This window comes from Mya arenaria, chromosome 2 (genome assembly GCF_026914265.1).
Source record: "Mya arenaria isolate MELC-2E11 chromosome 2, ASM2691426v1".
Taxonomy (NCBI): Eukaryota; Metazoa; Mollusca; class Bivalvia; order Myida; family Myidae; genus Mya; species Mya arenaria.
Genome location: NC_069123.1, coordinates 235,216 through 252,221, shown reverse-complemented (window position 1 = coordinate 252,221; position 17,006 = coordinate 235,216). Strand labels below are relative to the sequence as shown.

The 17,006-nt window shown below is 33.8% G+C and overlaps 1 protein-coding gene across 4 annotated transcripts in view; it reads right to left on the bottom strand.

Annotated features, from left to right (window-relative positions):
* LOC128207130 (helicase with zinc finger domain 2-like) overlaps positions 1-17,006 on the bottom strand; it is a 103,174-nt gene that overhangs the window by 80,783 nt on the left and 5,385 nt on the right. For 2 of the 4 annotated variants that reach the window (XM_052909925.1, XM_052909900.1), the window contains exons 2-6: positions 9,005-9,135; positions 7,619-7,646; positions 5,393-5,593; positions 4,947-4,983; positions 4,472-4,596 (exon numbers count right to left, since the gene is read on the bottom strand). In XM_052909925.1, coding sequence (XP_052765885.1) covers positions 4,472-4,596; positions 4,947-4,983; positions 5,393-5,593; positions 7,619-7,646; positions 9,005-9,117 — 504 coding nt within the window. In that variant the 5' untranslated portion in view covers positions 9,118-9,135. Of the gene's footprint in view, positions 1-1,526; positions 1,627-4,471; positions 4,597-4,946; positions 4,984-5,392; positions 5,594-7,618; positions 7,647-9,004; positions 9,136-12,551; positions 12,595-17,006 lie in introns of those variants that run through there. The other 2 variants (XM_052909910.1, XM_052909917.1) reach the window with 2 other exon arrangements.

The following is a 17,006-nucleotide window of genomic DNA, read 5'->3' as shown; positions in this document are numbered from 1 at the left end:
ATATCCTAAAAGTAGGCGGGGGGGTCTGGGTGTCCTCCCCCTGTTAGGGTCAAGGGGGCAACGCCCCTTGTGGGATGAATTTAAGCCTTTTTAACCAAACATTCTAGTCTTCTGGTGCATGTTTATTTTGTAACAGGGAACCTTAACATAAATGTACTATAATATGATACTGAAACTGAGTACTATCCCCCCACCCACCAGTGAGGGCTAACTAATGAACCAAACTACTGTCAAATTCAGATTTAGGATAATATTATAACATTCCAGACCACATGCCTTGACATTTGCTAGCTATTCCCTCCTAATAATATATGTAATTTCTTCTCTACCAATTATATACTTTCAGCCACTGAATCACTATATTAACCTCTGAAAATTAAACATCTGACTTCATTTTCTGTGGTTCTAGATATTTCACCTGCAACTAACTTATTCCATTTTGATACCAAAAGAAATATCTGGACACTAAATTTCACCCTACGTACATGTAAAATTCATCAAAATAATGGATTATTTTTAGCAGTGACATCACCGCAAGCTTGTTCATTTTGTTTACACCTGGTTAAGTTTAACACGCGTATATAAAATTTACTGTTGCGTAAATGGTAATAGGACTAACAGAAGGCCAGACACGCTCATGTTGCATACTTACTACGCTTTTTTGTGTCTGGAAAAAAATATTTATTTCACCCTCCATTGCTTCGCAAATCATTAATTTCAAAACATCCGCAGAGGGGATGCGACTAATAAGGTCATGTATCGAGCTAATGTTATTGTATTCGGAACACTGGGAAACCCAAACTTGAAAAACATCCCAGAGGGGGATGCGACTAATGACGTCACGTATCGAGCTAATGCTGTATTGTAGTCGGAACGCGCAGAAAGCAAAATTAACAATACCAACAATCAAGGTTTTAAACGGATGTAAACAGAACAGACATGACAAAAAATAACAGATTTTATTTTTGTTGATGTGGGGAAATTAGCCGGGTGGAGATGCTAAAGTAACCGGGTTATTTTACCGGCTCCCGGCCCATTTCTACACCCCTGCTGTAGGCTGAAGTACAGTTTAAAAATGTCTGCACAAAATAAAGTTTCACAATTTTAAAGTCAGCAGATATTACTGGTGGTAAAAAGTATTGTCCTTTTCATAGCAAAAAAACAAAATAAACTTTGAAATAAAATAGAACTGAATATCAAAAATTGGGTGTAACATAACTATGAAACATATAATCCAAAATCAAACTTCATTAACTTTCAATGTCATTACTATCAGTTTAAAGGACAAACATTGAACCTTTTTTTTTTATATTTACCTATAAGAATTAATGATTAAACATATCTGATAATTCAATCTTTATCAGCACTTTTGCTGTCATTATCATTTTTCTATTTTAAAACTAGATCATTTTCAAGAAAATTTCTAGTTTTGCTTTTCATTTGCCTTTAAGATTATAGAAGAATTTTTTGCATGTATATACATACATCTAATGAAAAACGATAAACATGTACTTTCAGATACTTACTTGCTCATTACACTAAAACAAGAAGTATTCCACAATGTTTTAGATAAAATAACAAATAAATAACTTGTACTTTAATCACAAAGTGATTTTTTGCTTTTAGTATAAGAAGTTCAATGAATGAAAAAATAAAAAATGATCTAAATATAGCTCTTATTCACGCATACAAATCTATAAATAGGAACATCGGAAAACCAGAATCAATTATGTACATTGCACAAATATGTGCAGGAGTGCCTGGTGAACATTTTTCTACTTTTGGTTTAAAATAAAGAATGCAAAACCAGGCCGCCAGATACAAGGAAAATACTTAAATCAATTCTTAATCAATCTCAACTCATTTTACCTTTCAACAGCATCAAAAGATTCAAAACTTTATTTTATTATCCGCTCATTGCTTTAAAGCTGCACTCTCACAGATTGAACATTTTGACAACTTTTTTTGTTTTTGGTCTTGGAACGAGCCAATTTATTCGAAAATGCATGGAAACCAGTGATCTAAGACTGCTGACAAAAATTCAGATCGCAGATTTTCATATTTAAGTTCAAGAATTGATGTTTTATGCATTTTTCTTAAACTGTTACTAACAGTTTAAGACATAAAACATTAATTTTCAAAAAGAAATATGAAAATCTGCGATCTGATCTTTTGTCAGCAGTCATATACCACTAGTTTGCAGATGTTAATGCAAAAATTGGTTCATTCCAAGACAAAAAAATTTTTTTGTGTCAAAACAGTAAATCTGGGAGAGTGCAGCTTTAAATATGTTGATTAAAATCTTTGCTCAATTTCCACAAAGAAAAATGATACAACCACCAAAAATGTCATTGAGTACAACTCATTGTTTTTGAGCATTACTCAAGCACAAGGTCTGCTGAAGAAATAATTTCTGTGGAATTTTTAGGTTAAAACTATCAACACATTCTATGACAGAATATGCTATTAAAAATGGTTGAATCATACAAAAGGCTCTGTGGTAAATTTAATTGTGTTTGAAATTTGATTTAAGTATTTATGTGATATTGCTGCCAGTTGTCCAATCTGTTCAACATTTGTCCCTGTCCTTGGCACTTTAACATTAAAATAGAAACAGAAGCTAATCGTCCAACGTACAATATCATGACAGTGGTCAAATTTAGCACAAGCCCAAAAGCCATGCACTTCTAGAAGAGCTTTTTTCAAATTCCTATGTCATATAGCAGGGCTTTTTAATGCCAAAAAGTTATGTAGGAATTCAGGCTTGTTCATCCAAAAGTCTGATTTCAATGACTGTCTAGGTATACAATACCAAAATACCAACGAGTCTTACAAGCGAATATCAATAATTATTGTTGGTATTTCTCAGTTGATCATGGGGAGTCGAAACTTTGTACAAAGTAGTCAATTGTCATAGGTAACAAATATACCAAGTTCCATGTCAATATTTTTAATAGTTTACAAGTTACGACCTGAGCATTAAAGATTTTGCATGAGAACGACTCCACTGATGACACAGTAATGAAAATTAGATTCTTGGATGAACAAACCAAATCTTGATACAAGTGCTTGCCATAAATATTTTTAACGAACTTGCTATATAGAATCCAGATTTTGAGCAAGCCAAGCATTTAATTAGTGCAGGGCTTGCAGGATTTCCCAATTTTCTACTGATGATGGAAACACACTATGACAATACCTCGACAAATTTCCTTCAAAATAAAAAACAATAAAAACAAGAGATGTTTGTCAAACATTATGCCCCCTGAGCGCCAAGTTGCCAGAAATATTTGGACAATTGAATGAAATATGCATGGACTGAAATGACAGCTGATTTGTCATTGGATGCATATGAGGCAGGTCATCTACTGGTCATACCTAATCTTCATGTCAAGTTTGATGACCATAGGTCCGGGAATTGTTGAGTTATCACTCGGACAAGCTTTGGTCTTCCAACAGACCGACCGACATGTGCAAAGCAATTATATAACCCCTCTGCTTCGAAGGGGGGCATAATTAAACTAGATGTTCACTGAAAACTGATACTTCAACTCATGCATTTAGTGACATATAAATTTCTACTGTCTACTATATAAGAAAATAAAATATGGACAATCAGAAAACCTTTTTTCAGCTTACAGTCACACTGACCTTGACCTTTGACCCACTGACCTCAAAATCAATAGGGTTCATCTGCTGGTCATGACCAATAAGCCTACCTAGTATGAGGTCCCTGGGTCAAAGCGTTCTCAAGTTATTGATCGGAAACCGTTTTTCATGTTAAGGTCACACTGACCTTGACCTTTGACCTCAAAATCAATAGGGTTCATCTGCTGGTCATGACCAATACACCTACCAAGTATGAGGTTCCTGGGTCAAAGCGTTCTCAAGTTATTGATCGGAAACCGTTTTTCATGTAAAGGTCACACTGACCTTGACCTTTGACCCACTGACCTCAAAATCAATAGGGTTCATCTGCTGGTCATGACCAATAAGCCTACCTAGTATGAGGTCCCTGGGTCAAAGCGTTCTCAAGTTATTGATCGGAAACCGTTTTTCATGTTAAGGTCACACTGACCTTGACCTTTGACCCACTGACCTCAAAATCAATAGGGTTCATCTGCTGGTCATGACCAATACACCTACCAAGTATGAGGTCCCTGGGTCAAAGCGTTCTCAAGTTATTGATCGGAAACCGTTTTTCATGTAAAGGTCACACTGACCTTGACCTTTGACCCACTGACCTCAAAATCAATAGGGTTCATCTGCTGGTGATGACCAATACACATACCAAGTATGAGGTCCCTCGGTCAAAGCGTTCTCAAGTTATTGATCGGAAACCATTTGGTATTCCGACCGACCGACCGACAGACAGACAGACCGACCGACCGACCGACCGACATGTGCAAAACAATATACCCCACTTTTTTCAAAAGGGGGCATAACTAGAGATAAACAAATAAATACTTACAGTGATTGGCTGCATTTCCTGTCCCTTGCAGGCGGCCTTGTACGCTTTCTGGTATTCCTTAAGTTGTTTAAAAGCCTGAGCCTGTCTATAATATGCCTTGATGTTCTTAGGAGATCCTTTAATAGCTGAAAGTTTCCATGCAAAAATGTTGGTCACCTTTTAGGGAGTTGTCTTATGCTAAGAGGATTGGGTGCTAGCCCTTTATAATATTTTAAGGGGAAATCGCAATTGCTATTCTGTTTGGGGACTAAAGTTTTCATCTGTTACTACAAATGTTTGATAAAACCACACGAGAAATTTTCGAAGAGGAAGATTTCCACTAATGGCTTCAGTTATATATTTCTTTAAAATTTGTTAAAGTGATTGCTGTGCTGAGCTACTTAAAATCAGATTTACTTAGATGAACATGTAAATAATTCCAACATAAATAGGCAAATTTATACATAAGTCCTGTATACATGTAACTATGTCTTACCGGAGTCACAGTCTTGTATAGCTTCCTTAAACATATTCTGAAAGATGAATAATAGAAGTTAGAATATCAGTTATAATAATGGCAAGTAAAGAACTTAATAATTAATTGATGCAAGACGATCAGATTGATTAAAAACATAATAGCTGATAGAATAGAGGTTATCCTTACTGCAAGATAAGAATATTTAATTAATTCAAGCAAGATGATTCCATGGGATTATTATAACAACATTTTTTTTTTTAATAAATCTGGTGAAAGCTTTGAAACTTCTTACAAGAAAAATATACAAAATTTAATGCAAACAATTAAAAATAAAAAGAAACAAAGCTTGTCTGTTCATTCAAAACAATACTACCTTTACTTCTACTTAATATACTGCAGAAAAATAACCTATGCAGTATATTTCATTAATTAATATAACAAAAGAACAGCTAAATTCAGTCTACCTTCTTTAGACAACAGAAGGCTCTGTTCGAGAAAAGGGACGAAGTGAACTCCCTGTCAACTGTATAGTAAAATCGATTCTCCAGGATTCGCACCACAAAGATAGCATTACGGTAGTGCATCCACGCAATGTCATAATGACCTTCCTTGAACAGTGCATTGCCCTCCTCTTTTAAGTCATGCATAAGGTTAATGAATGCATCCTGAAAAGTAAATATAATTTGTGACCTTAGTGCAAGAACTCAATATCTGCTTTCACTTTCTATATGCAGTTATTGAGTTATTGCACTAAGGTAAAAATGTTGAAATTAGTTCATGTCCACTCTCACAGATTGAACGTTTTGACATTTTTTAAATTTTTTGTCTTCGAACGAGCCAATTTATGCGAAAGTGCATGGAAATCAGTAATATAAGACTGCTGACAAAATATCAGATCGCAGATTTTTATATTTAAGGTAAAAAAAATGATGTTTTATGCATTTTCATTAAACAGTAACGCTTTTAGCCATAGATCATTAATTTTCTAACGTAAATATGAAAAACTGTGATCTGATATTTTGTCAGAAGTCTTATAAATATCACTGGTCCTCTGTTTGAGTGCAGCTTTAAATATTTTATCATTAATTTTTTACTTTGTATGCTAGTGCACGTTAATGCCAGGCCGACTGTTCAGACCATTGTTAAAGTTATCAACATTGTTTACTGATTCGTTGTAAACATTCAAATCATTAATACTCTGAAAGTTTCATTGACACGAATGTGATATGCAGTACTTTTCACAAATATGGAGACAACAGTTTCAGCTATGTTCATTTTACTGAAATATTTCAACACATCATAAAACATTTTACCTTCAAAAGTTAACAATGATGCTGTTAATATTGTTAACTTTAACAAAGTTCTGAACAATCGCCCCTGAATGCTGTATATACTTTTGATAAATAAATCAAAAACACAAATCTTATTTTATATTAATTGTAAACATTAAAATATTTCACCTTTAAAAGTTAACAATGATGCTGTTAACAACATTGTTAACTTTTTAATTCTGAACAATCGGCCCAATGTTTTTTATTCTTTTGATATAAAAAATTGAAAACATAAATTTTATATTTAACACATTAAAACCATTCTTATCACAGAGGTTCAACAATGCTAAATCTATGTGGTACGCATAGCATCATCACTCTGGTGTACAAGATAGCCACAATAATGCGGGTATAGGTACCTTTTTTCAACATTTGAGTTTTCGTTTTGTTCCCTTAACGCCAAAAGTTGACTGATTCATACCAATGTAAAATATATTCTTCAATTGTAACTCCCAATTTTTAACACTGCCTCGTTAAATAAAAACACGAAAGTTACACATAAATTATTTTGAGCCAACACCTTTCTCTTATTGCAATTTATATCAATCTGTAAACAAAGCATTGCCATTTTTGAACTATCTAGCAGGTGCCATTTATCTTTCTGCTCAATATACTTAGCGCTGGGGTCTGTCATTTTTGGCTAGGTAAACAACAGGTGGGATATGGATGCGTAGAGTCGCCAAAACAAAAATTGCCAAAGACTCTGAAGCGGCTGTTTATATGGACTAGTGTGCACGAATGATTAAAACATAAAACTTGTTAAGCAGAAATGTTATCTCTACATTACATCAAGAGAATATTCTCAACAAGATTGTAACAGTCACATGAATGCATGTCTTGCTTGCTAGTAAAAACTGAGCCATTAAAATATCCCCATAATCATTCATTCAATCATCATTTGTTGTGAGTTTATTTGGCAATAAATATAGTGTTTGCGATAATTTAGTTAAATAAATTTATACAGGCATTTTTTTATGATTTTGGAGGCTGCTTGGGAATGTGTTTATGGAGATGTAAGAAAATTGGACAAAGACTCAAATTTTACAAAAATGTAAGCAATGCCTATGCAAGGCTCTTAAATTTTGACAATTTTGGTTCAATTTTGAAGCTATTTTCCAAAAAAATGATGAGATTAGGAAAACATAAAAAAATGCATAAGAAATTTAGTCGAAAAACAACAATATAAAGCTAGAAAAAACATAAGTCTAATGTGAGAGTCTTTTATTTTGTCATTTTGGAGCCAGATTCTTTGTTTTAAATTGATATGGTACATATATTCACATTTTCGGCATTTTGTCTGCACATTTCAACGAACCCTAGCCCTATTCACAAACAGTTGACAATTCAAACTTCACTTACCTTGCCTACTTTAGGTTCTTTGTCATTTCTGAAAAGACATAACCACTTTTATAAAACATTACTGTCAACCTTAATATTGAAAAGCCATTAGTTTTTTAGGGTTATAATTTTCAAACTTAACAAAATTTTATCACACAATCTTTTATCCTCAATTTTCATTTTAAACTTCAATGAAATGCAAACAATAGTCCTTAATAAATTGTTCACCATTCTCATACATTATGATTGTTAATGTTGCAATCATGTAAATTTCACAAAAAGTGAACTGAATAAATCAATAAACAAGAGCTGTCACAGGTATGCGACAAATACCACAGATTTGCACAGTGATAGCCATATGTATACTTTTATATAATAACAAGAGATGTTTGTCAAACATCATGCCCCCCCGAGTGCCATGTTGTTAGAATTATTTGGACAATGAGGATTGTAGGTCATAATGAAACTTTTGACCTAATGAACCTTAATGAAAAGGGGTCATTTACTGATCACATCCAACCTCCATGTCAAGTTTGAGGGCAATAAGGCAATGCATGGTCTAGTTATCACTCCAACATGCTTTTTGCATTCGAGGGGTGGGGGGGAGGGGCATTATAATTATATAAAGATTTTAACAGATGGTTGTAACAAACATATGGACCCGCAGTTTGAGGAATTTTCCATTTATAAAAATATATCTCCACACACAGGCTGTTATGTTATAAAGTTACAGCTGAGGCACACATTAATACTATGAAATCATGGTGAGAGCACAAATCTTTGCATGAGACAATTTTGTGAAGTGCGATCCCATAACAAAGTCATAACTGAGTCACAAATTATTCATATTAAATCCCTATCCGGCTCCATTAAGTGTGACCTTGACCTTGAAGAAAGAGCAATATAGCTTTGTGTGACACATCTTCCTAGGCTGTGCATTCTGTAAATTTGATCAAACTCTGATTAATAGTGACAAAGGTATAGCTTAGGTACATATCATTACTATGAAATCTATCAATCAAATTCTAACCGGTAAATCAAATCTTTGCATGACCTCTACATGCTAGGACAATATTTTTATTAGCATGAAATGAAGGGTGACATTGACATTAAAGGTGAACATGAATGCAATGTGCATTACTTACTGTGCTGCTCTAATTGATTCTGTGAAATTTCATCTAAATCTGATTGAAATAAAGGAAGTTACAGCTCAGACACAAATCTTGCTTTGAAATCCCTAAAGGGCTCAACTGACCTCAAAGTGTGACCTTGACATTTTAGGCAAGAGCATGGAAACCATGTCGGACACACCTTCCAATGCTGCTGTACAATTCTGTAAAGTTTGATTGAAATTCAAATAGCATTAAGTAAGTTACAGTTGAGAGACTTTGCTTTTCTAATACATACACAAGAAGATCCCAAAAAGGTTTAATTCTCTCCTTGCGATCCTCCCGTTTCCGGATGACATCGAAATCTGGAGGTACATCCTTGACGAACGTATTGTCCCAAGGTTGATCCATGGTTCATCCGTTGCTAACCTGAAAGTAAAATTGCTAACTTAAAAAATAATATTAACCAGTGCTATTTTTTGAATATGGGTTCCACTTAACACTTTTTGGACAAAAACTAGAGCTATCACTGAAGGTAATTAATACCCCCGAACGCCGCCTCTCATTATGATTTATCATTGTATGATGTTTTATGCTATTCCATCTAGTAGTTTGCAAGTTACTGTCCAGACCAAAGTTTGACAAAAAAACACCACAGAAAAAGGCAATAACTCTGTAATTTGCTAAAAAAGTGTAGTGATTCATGTACACTTTTAAAACTCCTTCTCATTGTGCTGTACCATTGTATAAAGTTTTATTACATTCCATCCAGTAGTTTTCAAGTTATGCTCCGGACAAGAAAAAAGTAACAAAGGGCACTAACTCTGTAATTGGCTGAAATAGAATTGCGGTTCCTGTACACTACACTTCCTCTCATTATGATCTATCACTGTATGAAGATTTATTAAATTCCATCCAATAGTTTTCAAGTTATGCTCCGGACAAGAAAAAGTAACAAAGGGCAGTAACTCTGTAATTAGCTGAAATAGAATTGCGGTTCCTGTACACTGCACTCCCTCTCATTATGATCTATCACTGTATGAAGTTTGATTAATTTCCATCCAATAGTTTTCAAGTTATGCTCCGGACAAGAAAAAGTAACAACGGGCAGTAACTCTGTAATTAGCTGAAATAGAATTGCAGTTCCTATACACTGCATTCCCTCTCATTAGGATCTATCACTGTATGAAGTTTTATTAAATTCCATCCATTAGTTTTCAAGTTATGCTCTGGACAAGAAAAAGTAACAAAGGGCACTGACTCTGAAATCGGCAGAAACTGAATTGTGGTTCCTGTACACTGCACTCCCTCTCATTATGATCTATCACTGTATGAAGTTTTATTAAATTCCATCCAATAGTTTTCAAGTTATGCTCTGGATAAGAAAAAAGTAACAAAGAGCAATAACTCAGTAATAAGCAAGAATAGAGTTATGGTTATTGTACACTGCACTCCCTCTCATTATGCTCTATCATTGTATGAAGTTCAATCCAATGTCATCCAGTAGTTTTTAAGTTACGCTCCGGACAAGGAAATTGCAACGGACCGGCCAACAAACTGACCGACCACAGGGTGACTCCAATATACCCCCTTCAAACTTCGTTTGTCGGGGGTATAATAATGGCAAAGGTTGAATGTAGCACAAGCCCAACCCTTGACATTTTTCAGGCTGGTTAAAAACATGACCCTGGTAGTAAGGTAAGACTTTGGACCTATTTATCCAAATGTCTTATTTTGATAAATTTGAAAAGTTTAATTATCCCGACAAAGACATTTATGAACCTGTTTAAAGTCATCGATTGTTATCATAAAAAGTATTTTTCTACACGGTATTATATAAGATATACATGTATCAATTATTCGAACGGCTAACAATTGTCATTCGTGAAAAATAGCAGGGAGTCTGTTTGAGTGTGAGGGATTGATGCCCAAAGCAGAATAAAAGCTGCTAAGACTCCCTTTGAAGCTGTTTCCAAAGTCATTCATATTTATTTCCAGGTATTCCTACTGTTTATGATGCAAAAGTCTGAACAGAATACAATCTTTACAACTGTACAGAACTCGTAAAGCTGCACTACACAAATTAAACGTATTGACAACTTTGTTATTTTTTGTCTTGGAACGAGCCAATCTTTGTGAAAATCCATGGAAAACAGTTAATTAAGACTGCTGACAAAAATTATATTGCATATTTTTATATTTCAGTTCAAAAATTGATTTTTTATGCATTTTTCTTAAACTGTTAGTAACGGTTTAGGCCATAATACATTAATTTTCAAACGGAAATATGGAAATCTACGATCTGATTTTTTTCAGCAATCTTATATTATTGGTTTGCAGATATTTATGCAAAAATTTGCCCTTTCCAAGAAAAAAAATAAAAAAGTTGTAAAAATGGTAAATCTGTGAGAGTGCAGCTTTAAGCGGCTGTTTATATGGACGAAAGAACCCCTGAATAAATAAGACAAAATGTTTTTACACAAAGTAAAATGTGTACAGTCATAAAAATACTGATATGCCCCAGCATATGTACGGTTGTGTTAGAAAAATATGCACGTACCTTATTCTTTGTATAATATGTATTATTGTTGTTATCGGTCAATTGCAAATCACACAAGAAACTAGCAACGCCCTGACATTCCAGGCGCGCAAGCCTTGTTTGAATTTTGCCACCGCCGAGTGAGCAATCATTCCACAGGGATAAAAGTTATTACAAATGCTACACAAAGCTATCTACATTTATTTTATTCAGATTTCATTGCTCACAAACCTGATTAACTTGGGTAAAGACACAGAATATCAGACGTGAATATCCTCGTGTTCATGTAGAGAAGATTGTTTATTTACTTTTTCAATAGTTCACGATCTATGACGACGCCATCTTGGATTGGCTGTCAGCCAATATTTTTGGGTCATTTGACCCAAATATATGGGTCGTTTTCGGTCGGGTCATATGACCATGATTTTCGGTCATTTGACCATGTGTGTATATAAGGCGGGGTTTTCCAGAATCAGGAGGGGACGTAACTTGGACATAGCTTGAAGCACATCCCGTACGATTCGCCCTCGGGCGTTTCGTCCATTTTGGCATTTGGTTTTGACATTTAACTGGAAATAGAAAACGATAACAAATGAAACGATTTTTATTATTTGTCTCCTTGATAAAATCCAAAAAGAATCATATAGGAAATTCGCGGAAAATTAATGTTTAAAGGACTTATAAAATTCAACACGATGATATAGCGTTTTCCTGTGTCTACCCAGCGATTGCATACTGTACCTTTTCTTCTTTTGATGTTTAAATGATGATTTATTCCGCTGGTGTACTGTTTTCCAACGTTTATTAAACTTGTAAACATCGATTTGAGTTGTCTTCCCGGTGAACTAGTTTTTGACACGCAATGGTTAGACTACATACAATTTAACTGCCATTGAGAGGTTTCGCTACCAGTACCTGAGGGGCAGTCACGAGGGGAACACTTCAAATACTTGGTCACCCTAAAAGGGACAGTTGATAGCGTCGACGGACCACGGGGCTAGGTCGTAACAATACTAATAAATATATGAACAGGGTTGCAACTTAGCAGTATATAAAAAGATGTAAATTCTGTTTTTCAACAATAGAATTCAAGAAGAAAAAATAAATATAACTCTTTGATGCCTAAGAAGATGATCTTTATAAGTGTGTACTATACCGATGAAAATATCCAATTCTTAAATATTTGTATTGAAATATTCATTATCATTTGAACCTTTCATAAAATAAAATATGTTCTTAAAACAAAGAAATCAACTACCAACATAACATAGAGCCAGATCTCCTGTATGAAACAGATATATTATACCTCGTACAAAAATATTAACAGAATCAGCACATTATAATTCCCCACTTTATATATTACACCATTCATATCATTGTACATTGATTTGGGATCCCACCGTTTCCATACCTACATGATTCATTGTTATTTTTATTTGGATTCCCGAAACTTGCGGGTTTCTAAAAATTGAAAAATAACATGTGATAACTGAGTGTGTGAACTAAGATAGCATTGAATGCTCACCATAATGAATTTGCCTTTGTCCAGAATATGAGATCAATTGAAAACTTAAAGGGACTGAATATCCACAACAAAGCATGTACATATCTTGTGACAGTTTCGTAATTAAAGAAAGAATCTCTTATGTTTATAGAGTCAGGAAAACTTAACTTTATGTTAACAAACTGCCTGTTGCTGACATGGCTCATCAAATACATGAAATAGGGCTTCTTGGGAGAAATTATCTTATAGGTCAAAATAATGATTATCCTACAGGGTGACTTGGGTGATATTTTCAAATACGGCAACTTGGGCAACATTATCCTCAAATGCAACTTTGTTGTGCGAAATTGTTGCTTTTTGTTGAATATTTTGCTAAGCAAAGTACATTTAACTGAGAAAAAAAATGTTTTGTATTTTTAGAAAATCATAATCTATTATACACAGCTGAATGCAGATAGATTGTCTGTGTTGGGCTTGAAAATGATAATGGATTAAATTAATTGTCTTCTTGTTTTTCCTACTTTTTCTGGGGTGTCGGTGAGGCTTTTTAGTGCATAATGATCAAATAAGAGATCTTAAGTTTACACTGGTAGACTAATAATTCATTCCCCTATACATTTCAATGTAAACAGGCAACACTTAAAGATGCACTCTTACTCCCAAATAAGATTTGGCACAATTAAAACAATTGTTTTAATTTACCAAAAAGGATGAATAGATGTCGAAATTAAAGGTTCTTATGAAGGATACTGAGTTTAATTTGAAAGAATGGTGCAGAAAACATGGTATTTCTACCTAATGACACGATAGAAAATCACAGTAAATCTTTTAGCATTCACCAATCACTTAATATTTCTCCATTTTCCGCTATTAAATACACAGTTAAAATCTCTTTATAAGTAATTTTCCATAAATGCATTATTTAATAAGTAGTAATAGTATTATCACTCAAAATATATGTTTGTTATACATGTATATATATTGATTGTGAATAAGATTGTCACTTTAAGATTGGAAAAGTATTAAGCATTTCAAGTATATGACAACCTCCGTGATAAATATGACATTTTACTATTGGACTGAATTTAAAGTATAACACCTAATTAATTAAGTTAATTACAATGTATATGCATCACTCAAGATTTAAACGAAGAATTAATTTAATCTGAAGTAGCATTCTCAAGCTGAAATATAGAGAGGGCATCCTGGACCACATCCTGGTATTTAGAATTTAGTTATAAAAAATTGTCACATTAATACACATTAATAACTGGTGATAGAGTAATTAGACTCTAAATCAGATAATTTCATGTACGCCATACATTGAAAACCTGGAGATCTCCCCAATGAATTTTGTGTTGAAAACCAGGGAATCATTTTTGATGTGTCTAAAAAAATGCAGCAATATATACATGCCACATTTCTGGAGACCATTCTAGGGCATTTTGACACTAGACCAGGGGATTGTCATCTATCAATATGTATTGCTTCTGCGCTTGCATCATTTTACCTCTTTTCTAAATTATTTCAAGTATTTTATTTATTTATACTTCTTTATAAATCACATAATTATTATGTTTTATGAGACACTGTGACGAGAAGTATGTATATATAATACCAAACAGGATGCATTCTCAGATCACAATGTTTCATAGAAATATATAAATATGAAACAATTAATGGACTTTACCATCCTCCAAAGTAAATCTGCTTACTATAGAAAGGGATGCTTTTCAGACTTAAATCGAGAATGGTTTAAAATATTATCAATTATTTGTTCATTTCTTCCATTTCCCAAAATAGTCAGATCTGTCGTCTGTTTGGCTTTGATCTTGATAAGAAATAAATTTGTCATTTTTTTAATTGTTGACAAATAAACATGGTTCATGTTTGCATTTTTCAAAAATTATACCAGATATACTTATCATCATTATAATTAATAAAAAGCCATTATCTCCGATGTGCTATTTATAGTTATTTGTTAACTTTGAGTTTCAATTTTGTCATTTTCCAAAAATGACAATGTTCATGTTCCAGTACATTAGGTTTTGCATGCACGAGTACAGCCATGTCTATAATAAGGTATTTTAATACCTTAGTTACCAATTTACTGCCACCTTTATCTTCATTAATTCTTTTGTTTAAAATTTGTAGAAGTTAAAGAAACACACCAGGATATTTTTACCACTTTGGGAAAGACACCCTAGCCCTTTTATGGGAAAAGAACAAGGTGTTTTTCAGTTTTGGGGAAAATTTTAAGAGAACTTTTTCAAATATTTTGGAAAAAAATGAAATGAACTATCAATACAGCAGTAAATTTATCAATAAAAAACAAAACCTTGATTAATATTTTAATTATATTAACACACAAAAAAAAAAATGGGGACCTTCAGACACTATTTTGGTAAAAAAAGGGTCTGGCCCTTCAGGAAGTAACCAGGTTTCAGCTTTAGCAAAGAAGGGTTAAAAGGCCCTGCGCATTAACCAGGTGTTAACCGGGTCTCTCTGATTTTGCCAATAAAAATCCACCTTTCATCTGACAAGCATACTTGGCCCTAATTCCAATTTGATCAATGAAATAATTAAAATTCAAAGATGCTATCAAAAAAGTGTAAAAACCAAAACCTGTGCCTTTCTGATTGAGTAAGCGTAGTAAATATAACCACCATCTATCGATAATCTAATTAACCTACAGGGCAGCGAGGGCATTGCCTTAGACACAATGATAAAAACTCAACCCTGTGAGAAAATTTCTGTAATGAAGAATTTGTGTTGTTTTTTATCCCCCTAAAATATTCCAGAGGATATTCACATCCTCTGCCCAGAAATAGATGGATGGATCAAAATTTCTAGGAGATATGGAATGTTTGGGAAATGTCATGGGGCCTGACGTCTGAACCACAAGGCCACCAAGGCGTAAACATATCTTGCAACAGTTACTTTTACAGACCGACTTTCTCATATAAGTTTATAGTCACAAAAAAACTTGCCTTTAGCTGACAGGTGACAGTTTTTATATAGTGTGACTTGGGCAAAATAATCCTACAAGTCTACAAGCCCAATTATCCCCAAGGGACTTGGGTGAAAGTATCCTCGACATTAAAATTAAAAGTCAGTGAAATTTAAAAAATTGGTTTCTTTTTTTTAGAAAATGAGCCATAATATGGAGTCCGGGATTTTGCGTTACATCACAGAAATTTCAGTTTAATCGTATGTATCTGGAGAAATACATGTGATATACAGATTTGTAAAATTAAAGAAAATTTTCAAGACAAATAACTGTCTTTATTGATATGATGTTGACCTTTCAAGCAACTGTTACTTCATTTAAATCATACATTTATCATCCATTTTCCAGGTGTCCTGTGCGGACATTTTCAGGAGGGGTTGTTCAAAATACAAACTAAATGTGATTTCTTTTTATGTAATCCTTGTAGGCTTATTTGTGTGAAATAAAAACGTGGACATTTTATTTGTATTTACTAATTTCAGTTTTATTTCAGCAGCGGTAATACTATTATTTTCCAAAATAAAACCATGTAATGCGACGTAACCAAATGTGTCCACCTTGTTACGTCACAGAAAAAAGCATTATAACTCATGACCTTGACATCGATGCATCTTCGCGCAGCATGATAACAACGTGATCGATCGTGAACTTTGATAATGTCGTAAACTGGTGGTTCTGGAAAACGTCGGATTATAATGACAGGGAAGTCAACTATCGGGTGCGAAAGTTGTGTCTTTTTTGTTACGTCGCATTATTTTTATATTAGTAACAAATACTTAGTGCAACACCTCGGAAACGCGGTATTATCAGTTCTGTTTACGACATCCATAACTGTTTCACCAATTTTCGGTATTTTCGTTGCCTTTTTACGGTACAAGACGAGCATGGCAACCTCAAATATGAACGAGGAAAGACTTCAAAAAAAAATTACGTCGGCAACAAATCGCGGCATTCACTGGTCGCCAAGAATGTATCATAATACGTCCTTTTATTTAGCAAAGTGATCAGTGATGTATGGAAACCCTTTACAATTATTTAATTCAACAGAAATAACCTTTTATTTAGTATTGACTGAAGAAAGTCGTGTCCCGTATTACGTCCATGGCATATGACAACCGTCTACGGCGATATAGATGATGTATACGCAAAAATAATGTGTTTGCATAAGTGAATCTATATATACTTCTGAATGGAAAACAATTTATAATAAAATACATGAGATGCATTGTGATTACTCCAACTTTGTT